This window comes from Amblyomma americanum, chromosome 8, assembly GCF_052857255.1.
Source record: "Amblyomma americanum isolate KBUSLIRL-KWMA chromosome 8, ASM5285725v1, whole genome shotgun sequence".
Lineage (NCBI taxonomy): Eukaryota > Metazoa > Arthropoda > Arachnida > Ixodida > Ixodidae > Amblyomma > Amblyomma americanum.
Genome location: NC_135504.1, coordinates 44765444 through 44785876, shown reverse-complemented (window position 1 = coordinate 44785876; position 20433 = coordinate 44765444). Strand labels below are relative to the sequence as shown.

At 45.6% G+C, this 20433-nt stretch overlaps 1 protein-coding gene across 3 annotated transcripts in view; it reads right to left on the bottom strand.

Annotated features, from left to right (window-relative positions):
- The window catches only part of Dic1 (Dicarboxylate carrier 1), a 39218-nt gene extending 22871 nt beyond the window's left edge, over positions 1–16347 (bottom strand). Inside the window, exons 1-3 of one of the 3 annotated variants that reach the window (XM_077634706.1) lie at positions 16092–16347; positions 4196–4315; positions 1276–1395 (exon numbers count right to left, since the gene is read on the bottom strand). In XM_077634706.1, coding sequence (XP_077490832.1) covers positions 1276–1395; positions 4196–4306 — 231 coding nt within the window. In that variant the 5' untranslated portion in view covers positions 4307–4315; positions 16092–16347. Of the gene's footprint in view, positions 1–1275; positions 1396–4195; positions 4316–15437; positions 15548–15776; positions 15982–16091 lie in introns of those variants that run through there. The other 2 variants (XM_077634707.1, XM_077634708.1) reach the window with 2 other exon arrangements.
- Positions 16348–20433: the final 4086 nt, after the last annotated feature.

Below are 20433 nucleotides of genomic sequence, written 5' to 3'. Positions count from 1 at the left end.
ATGATGGCCTGGTCACGCTCGACTTTAGGGCGGGCTTTTGCTAGAGCGCCACAATCTTTGGCTGAATGGGAAGCATACAAAGCAGGATTGTGCACTGACTACATGGTAAAGTTTACTTACTGGCACCTTTAATGATCTCGGCAACAATTACTCAGTGGCAGAAGCAGTCATTTACAATGTGTGGACAGTGACTCAAGTTCAGTAGCCTACAAGAGCGAACTGTGCAAGAAAAAGCGTGTTGGAAGCCACTTAACAACTGCATTAGGAAAAAAGCGTCATCATGTATGCACACTATAGTATGATCACATAATAAATGCATTGTTTCGAAAAGAAGTTCAAAAAAGATGTAAGAGACTGGCTAATAACAGAGGGTAATATCCTTGAAGAAATAAATATATGTATTCACAATTGAAATGGAGGGCATAATCAATATGTGAACGCATACATTATGCAAGTACAGTTAGCGTATTCCCCCATCAAGCTCAAAAATAATTTTAACAGCAAATCTTGTAACCAGAGCTCACAGCTGACAGCAAATGGCTCCAACATGGTATGGTATGTATGGTATGGTATGGTCTGCAAAAAACATTTTGCCATTCATTGTTATTCTTTGATACATTTGCTGTTTTTTATCAGTAATTGCTTGTAACGCAATGCTGAAGTTTGCCAGCAAGGAAAGGCACATTTATTCATTCATTCATTCAGTCTTTATTTTTCTCTTGGACATGTTACAGGTGTGGAACTAAAATTATAAGCCCACAGTAAAAAAAAAAATTTTCAAGATTTTTTCTTTGCTTTAAGTTAGCGAATTCACTCAACAAGACATTCTAGCAAACTCAGCGATTTGGCGCCGCTTAGCTGTAAGCAAGGCATGGACCAAACATGTCCTGCAGAAATAGAGACCACCCAATGTGCTACAGGCACTATTTCAGAGTCACAGGTGGCCACTGGCCACTTAAAGCACTGTCAGCATCTGGTGACAGCAAAGAAAAACCCCCCCCGCAAGGTTGTTTACTCTTATACAAAGGCCAAGTTCAGCTATGAGGCATGTACTTGATGCATCCAACATAACCTAATATCCAACTTAAGGCTCCTAAGTTAAATGTCACCTAACTCCCCATCTTGCTATTGCCACCTTTGCAGAACACCACATGAGCAGCCCTCTCTCTACACCACCAGTCAAAACTAATTAGCACTGCCACCATGCCTCTTTTATTTTATGTCGCACCACGTCCCCACATGTCCCTTCTTCGGTAACAGTGGAAGGCCACCCACCTGTCGCAGTATGGATGCACTAAGCCCGTTGTACATGGCCAGCACCCCCTGATGCCGGACGATGGTCACCGTGCTGTCCACCAGACCGACGCGTCCCACCGACTGCGTCTGAAGATGGACCTGCAGGGAAGAAGCCAGTGGGAAGGAGATATGAAAACCCTTGGGCGATCCTCGGTCAGTGGATAACTTGAATGCGTTAGCATTTCCTGCTGCTACCGATTCTGCTGTCGCTCCGCAGTAACGGTATGATGCGATAGCGTTAATGCCCATATATGCGGAATTGGTCTCTCTGATTTACATTCCCAGACTAGGGGAGTCCTCATACCACTCCTGGCACAGTGCCGCAGTGGTTAAGCGATGAGCCATGGCTCTTTCTAACAAAGCCACCAGTGGGGCTTGTGAGACTAAGGTTGCTCTTCTTGAGCGACCTCTCACTGCCAATCATTAATTGAACTTCCACGGTGGGCAGTTTGTCCCAATCCAATGGGCAGGTTGTGATGATGCAACAAGGTTTGCACCGTGTCACATGTAATGGTGGTCACCATATCTGGTTGCGCAGACCCTTCTAATGATAATGCATTAATAACACCAAACTCGCCTGCTTACTGGATGCGGTGCTGCACGACAAGTCACATCCGTTTTTCAATCAGAAAGAAGCATGGGTCGAAACGACATAAAAGGGAATATGCAAGCCTATGCCCATAGAGATTTTCAACATTACCTAGAAGGAAAAGTTGCACTGCCCTCTATGCAAATTTGTTAAAACAGAACTTCATCCATCACGGGAATGCCACATAGATGAGGTTTCGTGTTAACCTTGGCTAGTTTTGGGCCAAAAAGACAGATTCTGCCCCGCAAACAGTAGGTGTGGTGCAATGCTCTCCTCTGTGCGCAGATTAAATTATCTCAATCGAGCATTTTTTCACTTGGTCAGTAAACCAGTAAACTTAATGCAAGTGAAAGTCAGATGCTAGACTGATATGGAAACTTTCACAGCATTTCTTTAAGGTTTCCCTTAAGAAGAGCCTTACTGTTACGACTGAACACACGTTTCATGCCCAACAATAGCCAAGCCAAGTAAGAAACCTCATCCTCCTGGCCTTCCTGCACCTGTTCATGGTGGATTAACTATTGCAGCCCCAGTTTTCCCTCTAGGTAACTTGATCCTGATGCCAATGTAGGCTGATCACATGCCCGTGGCCTTCTAAACGCTGGAGTCGCAGCCTACCATGCTTTCATGCTGTTTACTTTAGAAGGCAGTATGGCTTTCTAAAGCACCCCGGGGTGCCCATTCAGTGCACAGTCCATTTTGAAAATGGAAGCACTATAAGCCGTTGCAAGCACGATCGAGTGTATCTCCGATTTTCGTAAGAGCCACAGGCGTGCAATCAGCCAAGAAAGGCATGATCGCCAGTTTTTATTAAACACAGGGGCCAGGAACACAAGAACGATAGGATTAATAACACAAGCAATAATAGATTAATAGGCAAGCAAGCATTTTAGCAAGAGCAATAATGAAAGTGTGCTATTCGAAGGTAGCAGTAAACGAGACTGTGACTAAGAAAACATTCAGGCACAAATGATGTCCTCAGAACAAAAAAAAAATAGGACTCCACTTGCTCTCCTGCTTGTGGTCTGTTTTATATGCAGCCCATTTTGAACTTTACAAGCCACATCATTACTATGGACTAGGTAGCCAAACTTGCCCTGAGTGCAGCATTTAGGCAAAGAATACACTAGCACCAGCTCAAACATAGCGTTCCTGTGTGTTCTGAAGGGTATTGTATAGCCACCACCAGGAGGAGGAGGCACCCTTTCGTTGGGTATGAGCCGACATGAATTGGAACATTTGACGTCAGCAGGGTCATGTATTCGCCGCTCTGCGAATAGTGCTATGAGCGGTGTGGGGAAAAGAGTTGCACAACTCTGCTCCCTGCGGGAGCATATATAGGAACACTATTCGAGCCTACCCCCTTCTACTGGCCCGCATGCCTTAACCACCCCTTTCACTAGATCAGCACCCAATTCAAACATTGTTTATGCCAACGACAAAAAGACTTGATGCTATATAATCAAGGAGGCTAAGATAGGCAAACTCATGCCACATATAACGTGGCGTCATTTCTTGCACACAAGAAAACACCCCGCAGGACTTGACAAGAAAACCTGCACGTGAACAAATATTACACAGATAAGTGATAGAGGCGAGGCACTCTCCAAATCTAGGCAATCTATCTGAGAAAGAGGACATCAGAAACAGGACAAAAAGCATTTCTTAAATGCGTAGGAAGCCTAGACGTAAAGCAACATCTGAGCCTAACATGCACACAAAACATGCAACAGGCCTCAAATGCAATGCAAGCAATGTGACGAAGCAAACACGAACTTTGGGTAAGCAGTGCAACATTCCTCATAGTGACCAACAGCCTTTTTGCCAAAATGTTTGATCAAATTGTCCACTTCAACATTTCTTGCAAGCCTGAATGACTGCTTTCAAGCTCCACCTGTTATCAGTTACTTAATCTCACGACGCAAAAGTTGTACTGCATTTAATGACAGGAAAGCAGTGTTGGAAGAGAAATTATGTGCTTTAGGACTCCCTTGTGACAGCAGTGTTGCAGAATGTATTTGTGCCGCATTTAGCACAATTGAAGTGCACAATTTCCCATCTAAACGAAGACTCAACACTTCATTCTATTAAACCTGCGCTCTCAACTAATCTGTTAATTTAGTTCATATGGCCTCAAGACATACCACAGAGCAAGAGAATACAACCAATCGAGCAAGGAAGAACAAAAAAGGTCCTTTCTTTGCTTTGGTCATCTTTCGTTGCTTTAAAACTACTCAGGACCGTAGCCTGCACATGTGATGAATTTTGTTTGTTGCACAGTGGGGATGAAAGGCGGACCACAAACCCTACCTTGAGCAGGTCGAGTGGGTGTGTGAAGCAGGCAGCCATGGAGCCGGCCAGGCCCCCAAAGTACCACCGGGCCAGCCGCACCTCCTTGCGTCCCTCATGGTGCTGTGCCATCCTGGTGGTCTGCACCAAACACATAGAAGCACACATCAGCACGCCGGTGTGCAAAGGCCTGGCCAGGCACAACAACCCCCACCCCCGCCACTACCACCCCGAGAAACACCATCATCATCATCAGCCTGACTACACCCATTGCAGGGCAAAGGCCTCTCCCATGTGTCTCCAATTAACCCTATCCCTTGCCAGCTGCACCCAACTTATGCCTGCGAACTTCTTAACCTCATCCACCCACCTAGCCTTCTACCGCCCCCTGCTATGCTTCCCTTCTCTCGGAATCCACCCATTACCCTTAAGAACCAGCGGTTATCTTGCCTTCGTATCACATGCCCTGCGCAAGCCCATTTCTTCCTTCTTGATTTCGACTAGGATGTCTTAACCCGTGTTTGTTCCCTCACCCACTCTGCCCGCTTCCTGTCTCTTAACGTTACACCTATCATTTTTCTTTCAATGGCTCGCTGCGTTGTTCTTAACTTAAGCTGAACCCCCCACCACCCGAGAAACACCCCAACCCATTTCTTAGCTGAAGGTGGAAAGACCTTACTACAAAATGGCGATAAACTATAGAGGGCATTCGCATCTATCAAGAATATCCAATATGCTCTCATTACCATCATCACACCATCTTCATTGATGCTAAATGTGAGCATTACCTCCCTCCCGTAATGAACACCGGGTGATCTGCATCAACAACACAATCAAATGACTGCAAGCCTTGGAGTCAACAGGTTGCCACTTCGATTCGTCCTTCAACCAGCAGTGAAAGCTTTTTCTTTGCTTCACTGGATAATTACTGGTGAAAAATAGCATACTGCGTGAAACAGCGTGAAAACTTCCAGGCTGTTAGAACTCAGGTTAAACCTGCTAGACCCAGCCCACTTTATGCTTGCAGAATCTCCCAAAATATGCATTTTTGTGCACATACAAATGTTCCTGCTCTAAAAGATGCTAGAACAATTACCTCCAGGTAAAAAGCCTGACATGTAGTCCGGGACCTCAGGCTTGTTTTAAAATCATAACAAAAGAAAAGCAAACAAACAGGCACAAGAAATGCAAATGGTTCACAACTACCAATTGTTGAGCAGTGGGTATCTCACACAACTACACTTCATTTTATACATAGCAGTCAATGTCGCCAAAGGTTGCGCACTTGTTTGTGCAGGCTAGGTCCAGGCATAAAAAGTAGTTCATAATACAACCACAGTGACCGCAAACACATTTTGTGCGGAAAATCTCAAGAACCATGAATGGCTACCTCCTGTACTTCCTGAACTATTCTGAGACTTCGAGAAGCAAGGATTACACATGCTGGTATAATATGCTGCTGATAGGGAGAATCACTGCGGCTCCATCCGCGCCTAAAAAGTTCACACACAGTGAAAATTACAGCCAGAGGACTTAAACACTGAGCACCTCACAACTTCGACCATGATTCCCAATGCTAGCACTTCATTTTATACCACTCTTTGCTTTCATCCAAATGCTCACGGGGGTTTTCGAGAAGAACAAATGATATGTGGAGGAGTAATATGGTCTTGCGGGCTCACTACTTCCATGGCCCCCACACCACTGACTTCCATGTATGAAACAGAGTATAGATTCAACACCTGTTCTCCATTGTGTTTTTTGCAAACTGTGACCAGCTCTTTGACAGCTTTTACGAGCGAGTTGAAATTATGCCAGCTAGCAAGTACATCTTAGCTTTCAATATCTACGGTCTTAAAAACAAGTAATTTGTAACAGCATACATTTTATAACTAATACAAATGACAATAAATGTCTCAAATGTTTCAATTCTACATTGTGAAATGTCAATTCCACAGAATAACACCCGAGGGTCAGCTCATGTCCCATATTATTTTAAGTTACTTCTAAATCTATCTGTAGATCTAGGAACGATACACTTCACGATACAACCATCTGTTGCAAAAGTTTATAATCCAACACGCCGGTCATATCAGTGGTGCGTTGGACTTTAAACTTTTGCAACAAACAGCACATGTCACTCCCTTTAAAGAAGGAGAGTGGTCAAGTCACACTCTTCCATCATTCTGGTCAAAATCTTGTTAAACCATTTCCACATGCATTGCCACTGTTCTCTACAGCACATTGTGAGTAATCGATTCTCAGAACGGGCTCCGCAAAACCATTCGTTTCTTCAAAGTACTTTCTGTGTGCCCTGAGCAAATCCATGCATGTCCTTAACTAGTTCATTAGTAGGGAAGTACTTCTAGACGTTCTCCCCGGGTTTCAGTGGTGTGTGCGTGTGAAGCCCCTGACTAGTGCAATTGGCTCCCTGGGTCAGTGGATACCACAATCGCACTGTGAGTAGGCAGTAGGGTCGATATATAGACCGAGGCACTTATGCGCCTTATCTCAAAACCAGTGAAAATTTTAAACTCTGTTGATTGTGAGAAAAGTAAATGCGCATAACTGGCTCCCTGGGTCAGTGGACACCTCAACCACACACTGAGGTATGTGGTCCACCTGCAAGAAGCTGTTTTCGCACAGTATTCGGTGCTTAGCAATGCTAAACTGCCAGCCATTTTTTTTGTGGGGGCAAACTGTACTCAACTGCTCACAGCAGACGGTTTCACTACAGAGCCATTGTTTATCGAACTAGGGCTAAGGAGGGCATGGCAGCTGCATGTGCTTTTTTTTATTCATGCCAAGCAGCAAAACGGCCGAAGCCAAGCAGCCAAGATACACATAGTTTTGCGATACCTTTTTGAAACCTGTCTAAGTTTCCCAATGCTTGAAAAGGCTGAGAACCTCGCTCTTAAATTGTCTGGTGTTCCACTGAAAAACTAAACCTCATACGTGAGAATGCTTCCAAGAGTATCTTGTTACCATGCCAAAACAATACTTTGCCTGCGATGAGCAAGAGCGGTTCAAAAATAGCTTGCCATGCGCGAATGTTTTTGTTGCCGCAATTGACTGACACAGCTGCAAATGAGTGTGTTACGCGTGTAACAAGTGCCACAGGCACAGGAAACAATGGCTGAAGCGAAAATGCAGGTTGCTCCACATGCTTGCCCGTGCGCTGCAACTGCCTGCTGCAAACACCACAAACCTGAACGGTTTGATGGAGCAGTTGAGAAACACACGACAGCTTTGAACCACTTTTTTTCTTTCTTTCTTTCTTTCTTTCTGTGTAAAGTCCCTAGGCACCCATTAATTATCAGGAACAACGCAGCGCTAGGCTCAAAAGACAGGAAACTGCAAATTATGATGACGATGGATTTTAAAGGTGCAATGCCAGCTTCAGCCAAAAAGCACCAACGGGACAAGGTATTTTCATCTGGTCAAGGTGGGGTCAAGACCTGTTTCTGAAGCACCCCAGATAAGCCGAGCCTCAGACCAGGGGAAAGCTTGTACCATTTGTATCACCGGTGGATACACAGTGGTACTAGGGATTGAACCACACACCTCCCACATATGCACAGCAACAAATTAAAAGGAGGTGATATTTGTTAATGCTGGTTGCGAGGAATAATAACCTTTGTCTTACTTTGTAACATTTCTTATGCACACTGCTGTGACTATTGCTTTTCCCAAAGCATTAATCGAAATTAGCTACAGGAAAAAGTGGTGCCAATGTCTATGTGATCCTTTTAGAGACTAACCCCTCCCCTTTTTTGTTTTTTTTTCCTCTAAATTTTCACTTTAGCTTATTACCTTACTATTTATTTTATATTGGCTTAGCCTGCTACACATATGCGGCACAGGCCGAGGCACCTTCTTTTTGTTACTTTACAAAGCCTCACCACAACATTTGCCTAAACCACAGTGGCAGTACTGAAAAAGTGTGAACTTCGTATCTGGGTTGTACAGTGCTAGGGTGAAAATTTGGACATGGTGGTGAAATTTCCAGCGGTCCCCGTTTTCAGGTTCTCACAAACTAAATGTCTTAAACAATACAGACTGAATGCAAGAATAGCGGTTGTGCAGTTATTAAGCCTGTGAAATATTCGTGGAGGCTTTTGAATGCGAATCACAGATGAGAATTTGCATTCCCAGAGAGCACAAAGTAAATTCTGTTAAAACCTCTGTTAGTTTCTGTGAGAGCTACACAGCCTTCCACACTAGCCTTCCTGTAAGCAAACAATTGATATTATTTATGCCTGAAAGTTTAAAAAATACCTTTTGCAAGTTTACGTAGGACAAAAAACATACATCTGCAGCCAAACTAATGTTTTCAGAACGCTGGCCAAGCCAAGTACAAAGTTTACACTTTTTGATATGGCTGCATTGGAGAAAGCCTGCGGCACAAATTTTACGCTTTGTGTAACTCTATGAGGCACAACGAGTTCGCTAAGCATTGAGTATTCATATCCTTTCTCTTCACCACATGCTGACGCTGACCACAGCTTAACTACAATGAATGCAACAGTGCCTAGTTTAGTTACATTCAAAATAAAGAGGAACTATGAATAACCTCCAATTCATCGTTTTATTCTGGGCATATTAAGAAAGTTAAACAAAAAAGAGAGCTCCTAAAAGCAGCTGGAATTGATTTCTCCTACAGCTAGAAGGGTTTGATTTGCACTGCCTCCATCATACTAGATATGTCGATACAGTAACCTATCTCATGAAACGCACTACGCAGTGTTACTAATGACAGCCAGTGGATAAGAAAACCACTCAGCCATAAGCAGCATATGCCCAACATAAACTGTTCGAATGATGCACCTTTTCCTCAACTAATTTAAACCTCTTCACAATGTTCTAGGTCATTTCAGCAGCAGAGTACTTACACATCGATCACACTTTTGTCAATTCCGAATGACAGAATCACAACGGAGAGTAAGTCTTTCCTCATAGGTTAAAGTAACTGCAATACGGCATCACAACAGTTAAAACTGATATCGAGTTTAAAGGAACACAGACCAAAAAATGAAGTGGGCCTGTAACGATAAGGCAGCACGTACTAATCACAAAGAAACTACTCACACTAAAAAGGACTTTTATAAGCTAGAAAGGATTAAAACACAAAATGCAGGTGGCGCCGCTGCCGGCCTATTTCTAAGTAAAACACGTGCGTCGGCAGCTATTTTTGGATGCGGATCCCGGACACTACGTTTACACTGCTGTTGACTTCAAAATGACGGCAACCAGTATTTTTGGGTAAGAACGCCACAAGTTTAAGCCGATAGGCAGCAAAAGTCAAACCCAATTTTGTCGGCGATAAATGCAGCATTTGACGTTGGACAAATGTCAACACACCCAGAGGGAGCCAAAGAGTTAATTTTTAACGAGAACAATAATTGGGTAGGGTTCTCTTTAATTATGCCCTTAAAGACCTAAGGCGAATCAGATAATGGGGGCCACGTAAGAGACAGGATACAGGTGCACAATATAAACGAAGAAGTGCTTAGCACGGCAATACAACAGATAAGGAAACAGCAGCAGCTAGAAACATCAGTGACAGCAGGCGCTATAGCGAAAACAAAAGAATGAGTGAACAAAGAAAACATTTAAAAGCATTAATTATTGAGCTGGGGACTTTCTTACAAGATCAAAAAAGCTATATGTAATGGTTAGGAAAAGATGGAGCTGTGCGCACAAGCGTAAGAGTTATCGATTCTAGCAGAAATATGCTTAGGAGGTAAATAAGAAAGAAGCTGATGACAAGGCATACCATGAAATATTTTGCAAAAAGTTACACCTTGAAAACTAGGCCTACCAGCCAGACTAGAAAAAGAACAGGTTAGCTAGATGTTAGACACACTAGAGGTTCAATTGTGATCGGATAGGGCGCATATGGCTGCTGCATTCTGTATGAACTCGAAGCGGTTAGTTGGCACTTAAGAAGTTTCAAATTAAAGAGGCATATTTTAGCTCTGGCACTGGTTTTAATGTCTAAACTGCATGCCTAAACCTTCACTGGTTCCAACGTTTCAGCCTAAGACATGATTTCAGAGGCAGCAAAGGCTTTTCTTCATGGCTGTTATGTTATGGGAGCAAAGAAGGCAGCTTTAAAAAACACAGAAAAGGCATGGAGAGGATGGTTACTGCACTTGAAACTATGACATTATAATGCATTCTATCAACGAGCAAAAAACCACGCTCACGCATGGGTCGAAAGATTGCAGAAGTAACCATCAAACGAAAACCTAAATAAAGGTCAACATGTCCGACATTAAAAAGAATGAATAAATAATATAACAAGGCGACAACTGGGGCTAGTTGGTAATCAATGGCTGTAGTACAAATGTGCTGAGTTTTACTATCAAAACACGAGACGGGCTTCGTCCACTCGTGTCTTGTGTTGTGATAGTAAAACTCGGGGCATCTGTACTACAGAATAATATAAGCTGGCAACACCAGCCAATATTGTTACGGATCATTTTTTCTAAACAAGGCTAAAACATTCAGATGTAGCACAGAGACACCCTGCCTGCACTGACCGAAGCATCAACAGCGACCCATACAGCAGTAACGCAGGGTTTATACAATGATGCACAAACGAAATAAGCATTTAGAGTTGAGAATAAACTGAATGTAAGAGGCGAACTGAAGTGAAAATGGAGCACTGAGTGAGCAGCAGTCCAGGTAAATCAGATATAAAACAGCTTGTCAAATCAGACCAAGAAATCTTAGGGAGCTAGGCCAGCATACCTGAATGTTCAGTAAGAGCAGCTCACACAACAAGCTGTGGACACTAGTCAATATCTTTTCTGCCTTGAGAAGAGAGACCTAAATACGAAATAAAACTGCAATGCACCATGGATTTCTGAAATTTTTCAACAAGCATCACATGACTGACTTGAGAAACACTGCATGACCTGCGAACGCAAGGTCGTGATGATAAAAAATGAAAATTATTTGCAGCTTTCTCGTGACACCAATAATCTAGATACAGAACCACTGTAATAGGTTTGGTTTATGGGGGTTTAACGTCCCAAAGCGGCTCAGGCTATGAGAGACGCCGTAGTGAAGGGCTCCGGGAATTTCGACCACCTGGGGTTCTTTAACGTGCACTGACATCGCACAGTACACGGGCCTCTAGAATTTCACCTCCATCGAAATTCGACCGCCGCGGCCGGGATCGAACCCGCGTCTTTCGGGCCGGCAGCCGAGTGCCATAACCACTCAGCCACCGCGGCGGCCTGAACCACTGTAATAAAATAACTGCAGTGGATACACTAAATTTTTCACAGCGCGTTTTTGCTCTGGAGCGACGTGTTCGTGTTCAAACATGGATGACCCAAGTGGAATAGATCAGTGCTCCATGAATAATTTGTAATTGAATTTTTTCTTCATCTGTAGCCTCAGTTTCAGGCGCCAGGTGATGGCTGCGACTTCACAAGAGGATATAAGATCATGTGAGGCATACAAAAACTATTATAAAGGGTGTTTCATCCAAGACTTTACACGATTTTTAAAAATAGTTTTTTGAGTTAAAAGGGCGCTTTTTTCGTCATAGCAAAGTCAGAGGTGTAGTACATAAGAAAACAAATAAGACGTGTTGACTAATAGGCTGGATAACTAATATTGAATAGTTAACTTTTTAACTACTACTGTTAGGCTCCTTATTTATGAAAGGCATATAACCCACTATAATTAATATCCATATCAGTTTTTAGAATTTCATAAACGTTGTTACCCCTGGTGCTGTGCCCCAACAAATTTTGGCAATTTCAATGACTTAAGTGCACTGGAGAGGTTGCTTTGCCTGCAAGCTTCTCGAAAACACATGTATTCTGGCGCGATGTAGACAAACTTTGTTGGGCCACAGCTCCAAGGGTAAACGCATCTTTGAAATGGCAAGAACTGATATGGATATTAATTACCTTGGGTTATACACCCGTACATAATTAAGGAGACTAACAGTAGCGGTTAAAAAGCCAACTATTCAAATTACCTAACCAGCCTGCTAGTTAGCACGTCTCAGCTGTATCTTGGTGTACAACATCGCTGACAATGCTATGTTAAAAAAAGCGCTCTTCTAATCCAAAAAGCCTATTTTTAGAAATTGTGCAAACTCTTAAGTGAAATGACCTGTATAACCGCTGCTTTACCATTTTAATTAGTTCCAAGCTCCTATGCTAAAGTGCTCCACAACAAGCCACGATGGTAGCAAGTGAACAAACAGCAATTATATTGCAGTTTCGCATGCCTCACGTGATCTCATGCTCAACGGTGACGTCACAATTATCTCTGAACTGCTGAAACTTGAACTTAATCTAATGAAAGAATGAATTCAATTATAAAGTAGGTACTGAGCGCAGGTGAATTTCACTTTGTGGTCCAAGTATCTTAATGTCTTACGCATAATTTGAATGCAAGAATATGCTATGAAAATTTTGGTATTGAAGAGTGGTTTATTGTAGAGCCAAAAGGGCTGGCGGCGTAACCGTTGCACAAACTGACTCAGCAGCGGCCCCAGAACAGACTTCCAGAGAAGCTCGAGCTCTCCCATGCGCGCGGCAGCCGGTCGCCGAGGCCGGCCGAACCTCTTCATCGTCGTCAATGGTGGCGCACTGTCGTCTTCTTCATTGCAACTGCCCCAGCGACAAGAGGGAGCCATCCTGGCGACTCAGGGCGAAGGGGTGACAAGGGGGTCATAGTATGGCTTTAGCCGGCTGACGTGAACAATTTAGCGGCCCGGGCAGCGATGATCCGAAGAGGGGGTCACTGGCTCGACGATATAGTTCATAGGTGACGTGTGCTCCAAAACACGGTATGGGCCGGCAGCCGGCACAGACAACCAGACGAGTGAGTCAGCAGTAGGAAAGTCATGGGCGGACTGGCCGCAGTCACTAGCATATGTGCAGAGGCCTTGAGTGGTACTCGACAACGAGCGAGCCAGCTGGCGGCACTGTTTGGCATGACGGGCAAACATCAGAGAGAAAAGTGCATTCCGAGCAGTCGGGCTGGTACGGAAGGATGGTATCCAGGAAGGTGTGCGGAAGGTGCGGTAGGACTGCATGTAAGCTGGCAGATGTGGCACAGGGGCAGGCAGAGAACGGCGACAGAGGCGCGCGACATGGACCAGTAGACCACAAACGTAGCAAATCGGCCGGTTATCAGCCGTGCGCCATGGGTTGTGAGCAGCCGGCGCTGGGTGGAGTCGGGGAGCAACAGGCGGAGGCACTGGTGAGAGAACGTAGGCCAAGGCCTGGGGCTGCAATGGACATGCGACGACTTTGGCATATGTGAGAGGCCCAGGCATGAGGGCAGGAGGCATCGCAATGGTTGCACCATAGCCCAAAGGTGCAGCAACGGGAGTGGGCTGCATCTCGAGAAGGTTGACATGAGGAGCTACGGGAACCGGCTGGCGACGAGCTGGAAGTGCATTGGCTACCTCCTGGGCGATGGTGTGCCGCAACTCAGGAGTCAGGACCGGGGGCAAAGAGTGTGTGCCCGAGAGGAGCGAAAGCTGCCGGGCCACCTCCTCGCATACAAAGTTTTTGATTTGACCCAACAGGTCACTGTTGACAGCCAGGCCGGATATGGACTCGCCAGGCACGACGGATGAGCGACGAGCGCTAAGGCGTAGCTTTCGCAACTCATCATAGCCCTGGCAGAGGTTGTAAACGGAAGCGACAGTAGTTGGACTTGTCGCCACCAGCATGTGGAAAGCGTTGTCGTCAATTCCCTTCATAATATGCTTGATCCTGTCGGCCTCAGCCATAGACGGGTCGACACGTTTGCAGAGATCGACCACATCTTCGATGTAGGCGGTGAAGCTCTCACCCGCAGTCTGAGCCCGAACGCGCAAACATTGCTCAGCGCAAAGTTTCCGTACTGCGGGACAGACAAAAACTTCTGCAAACGTCGTCTTGAAATTACCCCAGGTTGGAATATCAGCCTCGTGGTTCCGGAACTAGAGGTTGGCGACGTCACTCAGATAAAATTTGACGTTGTTGAGTTTTATGCGGTCGTTCCAGTTGTTATGGCGACTCACCCGTTCGTATGAGACCAGCCAGTCTGCAACATCTTGATCGCAGTGCTCGATGAAAACGACGGGGTCTTGGTGCCGGACGGCACCAGAGCAGATGGCTGGGAATCCCACCTGCACGCCTTGGTAGTGGGCTTCGGGCTGAGCGGGCATAACGGGGGCTGGTAGCGTGCGGTTGCAGAGGTCCAGGGGGGTACGAGGATGGGGAACCAATCCTCCACCAAGTGAAGAGTGGTTTATTGAAGAGCCGAAAGGGCTGGCGGCGTAACCGTTGCACAAACTGACTCAGCAGCAGCGGCACCACAACAGACTTCCAGAGCAAGCTCGAGCTCTCCCACGCGCGCGGCAGCCGGTCGTTGAGGCCGGCCGAACCTCTTCATCGTCATCGATGATGGCGCACTGCCGTCTTCTTCATTGCAGTATCTCTACTATTTAAGCACTAATAGGAAAGCACAAGCCTTGCACGTCAGAGAGTCCAAATTGTGCAGGCTCATGAGACTACACTGGCACTCCTGCAAATATTCAGTCGATAAGGGTAAACGTAGCTCTTGAAGTCCGCAATTAATATAGAGAAACACGACAGGTGTCCACTTAGCACTCAAGACTGCCACAAGTGTAGATTCTTGGAGTAAAATGGATGTTTTAGACTTCAAAGGTGACCATTGCCTAGCACAGCAAAGAAAAAGGCATGGCAGGAAAAATGTGTGGGATGTCAGCCATTTTTTCAGTCCCGTTAAGCTCCACAAAGCTTTTCTAATCTAAAATTAAACTCCAATATATCACGCTGTAAACATCGGAGACCACAGCTGTGTTCTCTGACTGGTTCAGTTAGACACAGCTATCAGGGAACATTTTGGCACTCGTTTTAAAGTGAACACAGCAGGAAGTCAGTACTCAGACACTCAGTCAGGAATGAGACATGCATACTGCATATGGAATCAACCCGTCAGCAAAATTAGGCAACTGAAAGCACTAATTGTAATAAGTAAGCTACACCAATGCTACAATGTTATGAGCATCACACCAAAGATGACGCAATGTAATGAAACATTTCAGAAATGACTGCCCATTCACAATATCCCCACATGAAATGCCGAGGAAACGACCTGGCCGTTCCTAGCACATGTCAAGCTGTTACAACATCGACAGTGACCCCGCACTGCTTCAGTTAAAAACCACGTCGTAAGAAGAAATCAGCAAACAGCTTTAAATATAACTTGCCGATTTTTTCTCGAGCGAAATCAATCCGAATAAGGGTGTTTTCTACACCGGACAGGAGGAGCCTTCTACCGCGTTAACTACGGAATGACTGGTGGGAACGGCTACAGCAGGCTACCGGCTCCTTATCAAGCTTATCGAAGCAGAACGCAGATAATGTGTTATCGCGTCGAGGCCGAGAGAAAATGCCCACCTCGCGCCCTCAGAGACGCTTCGTAACTATAAAGGAAGAGATAGATCGAAAGAGGAGCTCCAGTCAAACGTCACATTCACCGTCACAGGCGCGTTGCCCGTTAGCACCCGCGATGGAAACGATAAACAAACCAAGGCGCGCAGACTCACGAAATGCTTCCGCGTCTTCCGATTCGGTGACAGTCGCCAAATCGGGACACTTGACAGACACGACACTAGTCTCTACTTCGCGCTTTCAAGTCGCGGCGTTCAGTGAAAGTAGTTCCGGCGGCGAACTCGCAACGGCGTTTAAGGTCACGCGGAGATAATAGCCCGCGTAAACGCGCGACGCCAGTGACGTTCACAAGTGACGAGCGCCGACAACAGCTGTTTCCTCATGTTGGAAGCAGATCGGACACTCGCCAGCGAGCGACGAGCGTACCGCGGCAACCGGCGAAACTAGAACCATCTCAGGGTTTTCCTCACCTTCGGGCGACGCCGGACTTGGACGGGAATGAACGCTCTGCCGTAGGGCAATGCAGTAAACACTGATCACAGCAATTTTTTCCTTCTCGAACAGCCACGGGAAACCTGCACCGGCATTTCGAAGGCGACCGGATCAGTAGCGACGGAATCTAGCGGCTAAGGCTCTTGTCGACTGGCGACGGCTCGCCGGCTTTGTTTTAAATTTGTTTCGGTTTTGGATGTCGATGGAGGTGAAACGCTAAGGCGTCCGTGTACTGTGCGATGTCAGATCCCCTGGTGGTCGAAATTATTCCTCAGCCCTCCACTACGCCACCTCTTTCTTAATAATAATAATAATTGGTTCTTGGGGGAAAGGAAATGGCGCAGTATCTGTCTCATATATCGTTGGACACCTGAACCGCGCCGTAAGGGAAGGGTAAAGGAGGGAGTGAAAGAAGAAAGGAAGAGAGAGGTGCCGTAGTGGAGGGCTCCGGAATAATTTCGACCACCTGGGGATCTTTAACGTGCACTGACATCGCACAGCACACGGGCGCCTTAGCGTTTTTCCTCCATAAAAACGCAGCCGCCGCGGTCGGGTTCGAACCCGGGAACTCCGGATCAGTAGTCGAGCGCCCTAACCACTGAGCCACCGCGGCGGGGCAACCACCTCTTTCTTCACTCCTCTTTTCAGTCCTTCCTTTATCCCTTCCCTTACGTGCGGTTCAGGTGTGCGTCGATGTGTGACACAGATACTGCGCCATTTCGTTTCCCCAAAAACCAATTTTCATTTTTGTCGGTGTCAGTTTTGCATGCATAGAGTCTCCCTCATGGATACGGGGTTGGAAGATACGAGCATCTCCTTTGAAACTTGGCAGTGGTAGGTGCCACTATGCCTAGTTATTCTTAATTTTATTTCCTTAACGGTATAATAAATCAGTCAATAAACTCCAATTGTGAATTTTTTTGGAGGGAGGGGAGGAAATGGCGCAGTACCTGTCTCACATATCGGCGGACACCTGAATCGCGTGTAAGGTGAGGGATAAAGGAGGGAGTGAAAGAATAAAAGAAGAAAGAGGCACTGTAGTGGAGGGCTCTGAAATAATTTCGACCACCTTGAAATCTTTATCGTGCACTGACATCGCACTGCACACGGGCGCCTTAGCGCTTCGCCTTCATCGAAACGCGGTCGCCGCGGCCGGGTCACATTTTTAATAATACGCTTCTAACTTTATGTTACCTCTCTGTTTTTTTAGACATGTTGTGTGCTAAATTGACGTTAACAGTACAAAGGAGGCAGGACAGAAATATAACTTAATTTCAACTTTAGTAACCGACAAATGAAGTCAGGCACGCTTACCCAGATGATGGCTGCGTGAGCGAGCGTGAACTTAACCAAAAAACGGCGAGAGCAAAAGGGTATGTCTAAGCGAAAGTAAAAAAAAACTCAGGTAGGTGATCACATCGACACGTGGCGTGGTTTGACAAAAACTTGGTAACATACATATGCACATTCACATCGACTGAAATACATACGTAACAACATATGAAAAAAAATACAGAGGTGCAATTAAAGATAACATTGGAAATAAAGTGATGAAAAAGGAATAAGAACCGTGTAAAGGCCGGCAGAGCAACAAAAAAGCACATTGAACACCTAATTGTGGTGGCATGTTTTCTTCTGTACAATTATGCGGAAGGTACTACTACGCATGAATGACGACCGCTAAATATTTTAGCATCAAATTTTAATGTATGCTGTCCCGCTTTCGGTTTCGGCAGCCGATAGATGATTGTGAGGTCAACGCGTGTGCTTGTAGGTCACGTGAGGCATGAATGGCTGCATTGTAATCGTTGCTTCTACATTTGTTGTCATTCCACCTCTTGAGGCAGGCATTGTAGCTAATTCAAACAAGGAGGCAGTGAATGTACCTTATTTTTCATTCCTTACGTGACCTATAAGCACACGTTCATGTTACAGTCACCGTTCAACTTTCGAAACTGAAACCGAAACAAGAGAAAGAAATTTGTAAATTATTTAGAGGCGTAGGAGAATACCAGGTGGTAATCCATGTATAATGATATCTTACGCATCATTGCAAAGAATAAAACAGGCACCTAAAGATTAGGTATTGATACTCCTCCAAATTCTAGAAAAGCGGAACTAAAGTAAGGTGTAGTGACAGGGGTAATTAAGTTAGATACAACCATCTAAAAAGGATAGTTCATTTTTAGACAGTTGAATAGCGGGCATGCTAACGCACCTGTCACTTCTTTGGTTGATGAAACAGGAATCAATTATTTCTCTCCCAGCCTTGTCCTGAGCCTTGGCTAGAAGCCTACAGTTTCGGTTTTGTTTATGGGGGTTTAACGTCCCAAAGTGACTCAGGCTATGAGGGACGCCGTAGTGAAGGGGCTCCGAAAATTTTGACCACCTGGAGTTCTTTAACGTGCACTGACATCGCAGAGTACACGGGCCTCTAGAATTTCGCCTCCATCGAAATTCGACCGCCGCGGCCGGGATCGAACCCGCGTCTTTGGGGTCAGCAGCCAAGCACCATAACCACTAAGCCACCGCGGCGGGGCAAGCCCACATTTTTATGAAGCTTGGGACGTCAATTTTGGCAACGGGCAAAAGTATTAAGCCAAAACTATTAATGACATTCACACTATCAATCAGTTGATAAAGAAATGAGCACAACATAACCAGCCCCTATATATAGCCTTCATTGATTACGAGAAGGCATCCGACTCGGCGGAAACCTGAGTAGCCATGCAGGCATTGCGCAATCAGGGTGTAGAAGATTCTTATCTAAAATCACTGGAAGATATCTATAACGACTACACAACTACCATAGTCATCCATTAGTCCAGCTATAAAATTACAACAAGGTAGGGTGTCAGGGAAGAAGACACGATCTATCCAATGCTATTCACCGCCCGTTTACAGGAGGTATTCAGAGGTCTGGTTTGGGGACAGCTGGGAATGACAGTTACTTAGAACCAGCATCGGAGACGAAGTAGTAGATGTTCTCTAACGGCAAACGATAGACATTGACAGTAGGGAAATAGCTAAGAAGCTGATGCCACATTTTTATATAAAAAATAAATGCCCCGGTTACAGATCTGTGAAACTGAAAAGAAACTGAATTTTATAGGATAAATTTGAGTGATACCGCGAAAGACGGTTGCTGCGTTATCTTCCGCTTCGCTCTCATGAACCAGCTTTGACTGTTTTGTTTGGTATGCGTGGTAACGTTCCTAAGCAGCACATGACCTACGTGATGTACTGGAATGAACCAAATTATTTTAGACAACGTGGTTTTTTTAACATGACCATAGCACAGCACGCGGACGTATTTTGCATTTTACCTCCAGCGAAACCAGACCACCGCGGCCTGGTTTCGGCCCCACGTCCTTCCTTGGGGACCGGACGCTGTGCCCGAACGCCGTAGCCACAACATGACGTTTCTGTCGTCCCTGATGAATTCTTCCTCTCATTGAGCATCAACAGGAAATATGTTTCCAGGAGGTACTTGTGCAAAAGACTGAAGTTCGTGCGCTCTGCTCCTTAGGAATCTGCTCTGAAGCTGCGCCCTAGTGTTCCTGTGCTTAAAGACAGCCATCTTACTGTCACTAACACTCTAACATATCTGTTGGAGGTAAAGGGTATACGGTGCATGGGAGAGCTTACTCCACGCCTCCACACAGCCAGCCCCTATTTCTGCATTATGACCGCGCGACATCCTCGGAAGCTTGGTGCAGAATCTGCACAGCAGAGGCTTTACTCTACATTTCCAGTGGGTGCCCTCTCACATAGGAGTCAACGGTAATGAGGTGGCAGACAGTCTCGCCCATAAAGTTCTCTCAAGGATTCCATCAAAAAAAGTACCTCAAGATGGGAAAAGTCTCTGCAGGAAAACGCTGCTCGATCACTTCAGTACCCTGTGGAGTGCGTTCCACAAGCCATGTGCGACCAAGGGACTGAGAAAATCTCAGGCGACCCTTCTACATCGAATTCGTACGGCCTCTGCTCGCACTCCTGCATGGATGCATAAGACCGGCATAGCATCGTCTCCGCTCTGCTCTTAATGTGGCGTGTGCGGGGATATCGAACATTATATTATGTACTGCCCAGAGTACAACGCGGAAAGGCATGTGATGTTCGCTTCCTTCAAGAAGACAGGAACCCGTCACAGCACAGTGCAGGACATTGTCTACCCGAGTGGAAACCAGACATGCAGAAGGGAGGCGGCTGCACGCGTTCTTTTAACATTTCTGCAGAACACGGATCTTGTTTTTAAATGGTGACAGCAGGAACGGACTATGGCCTACTGTGATTGAATGTGTGCGTAGATGGTGTCTT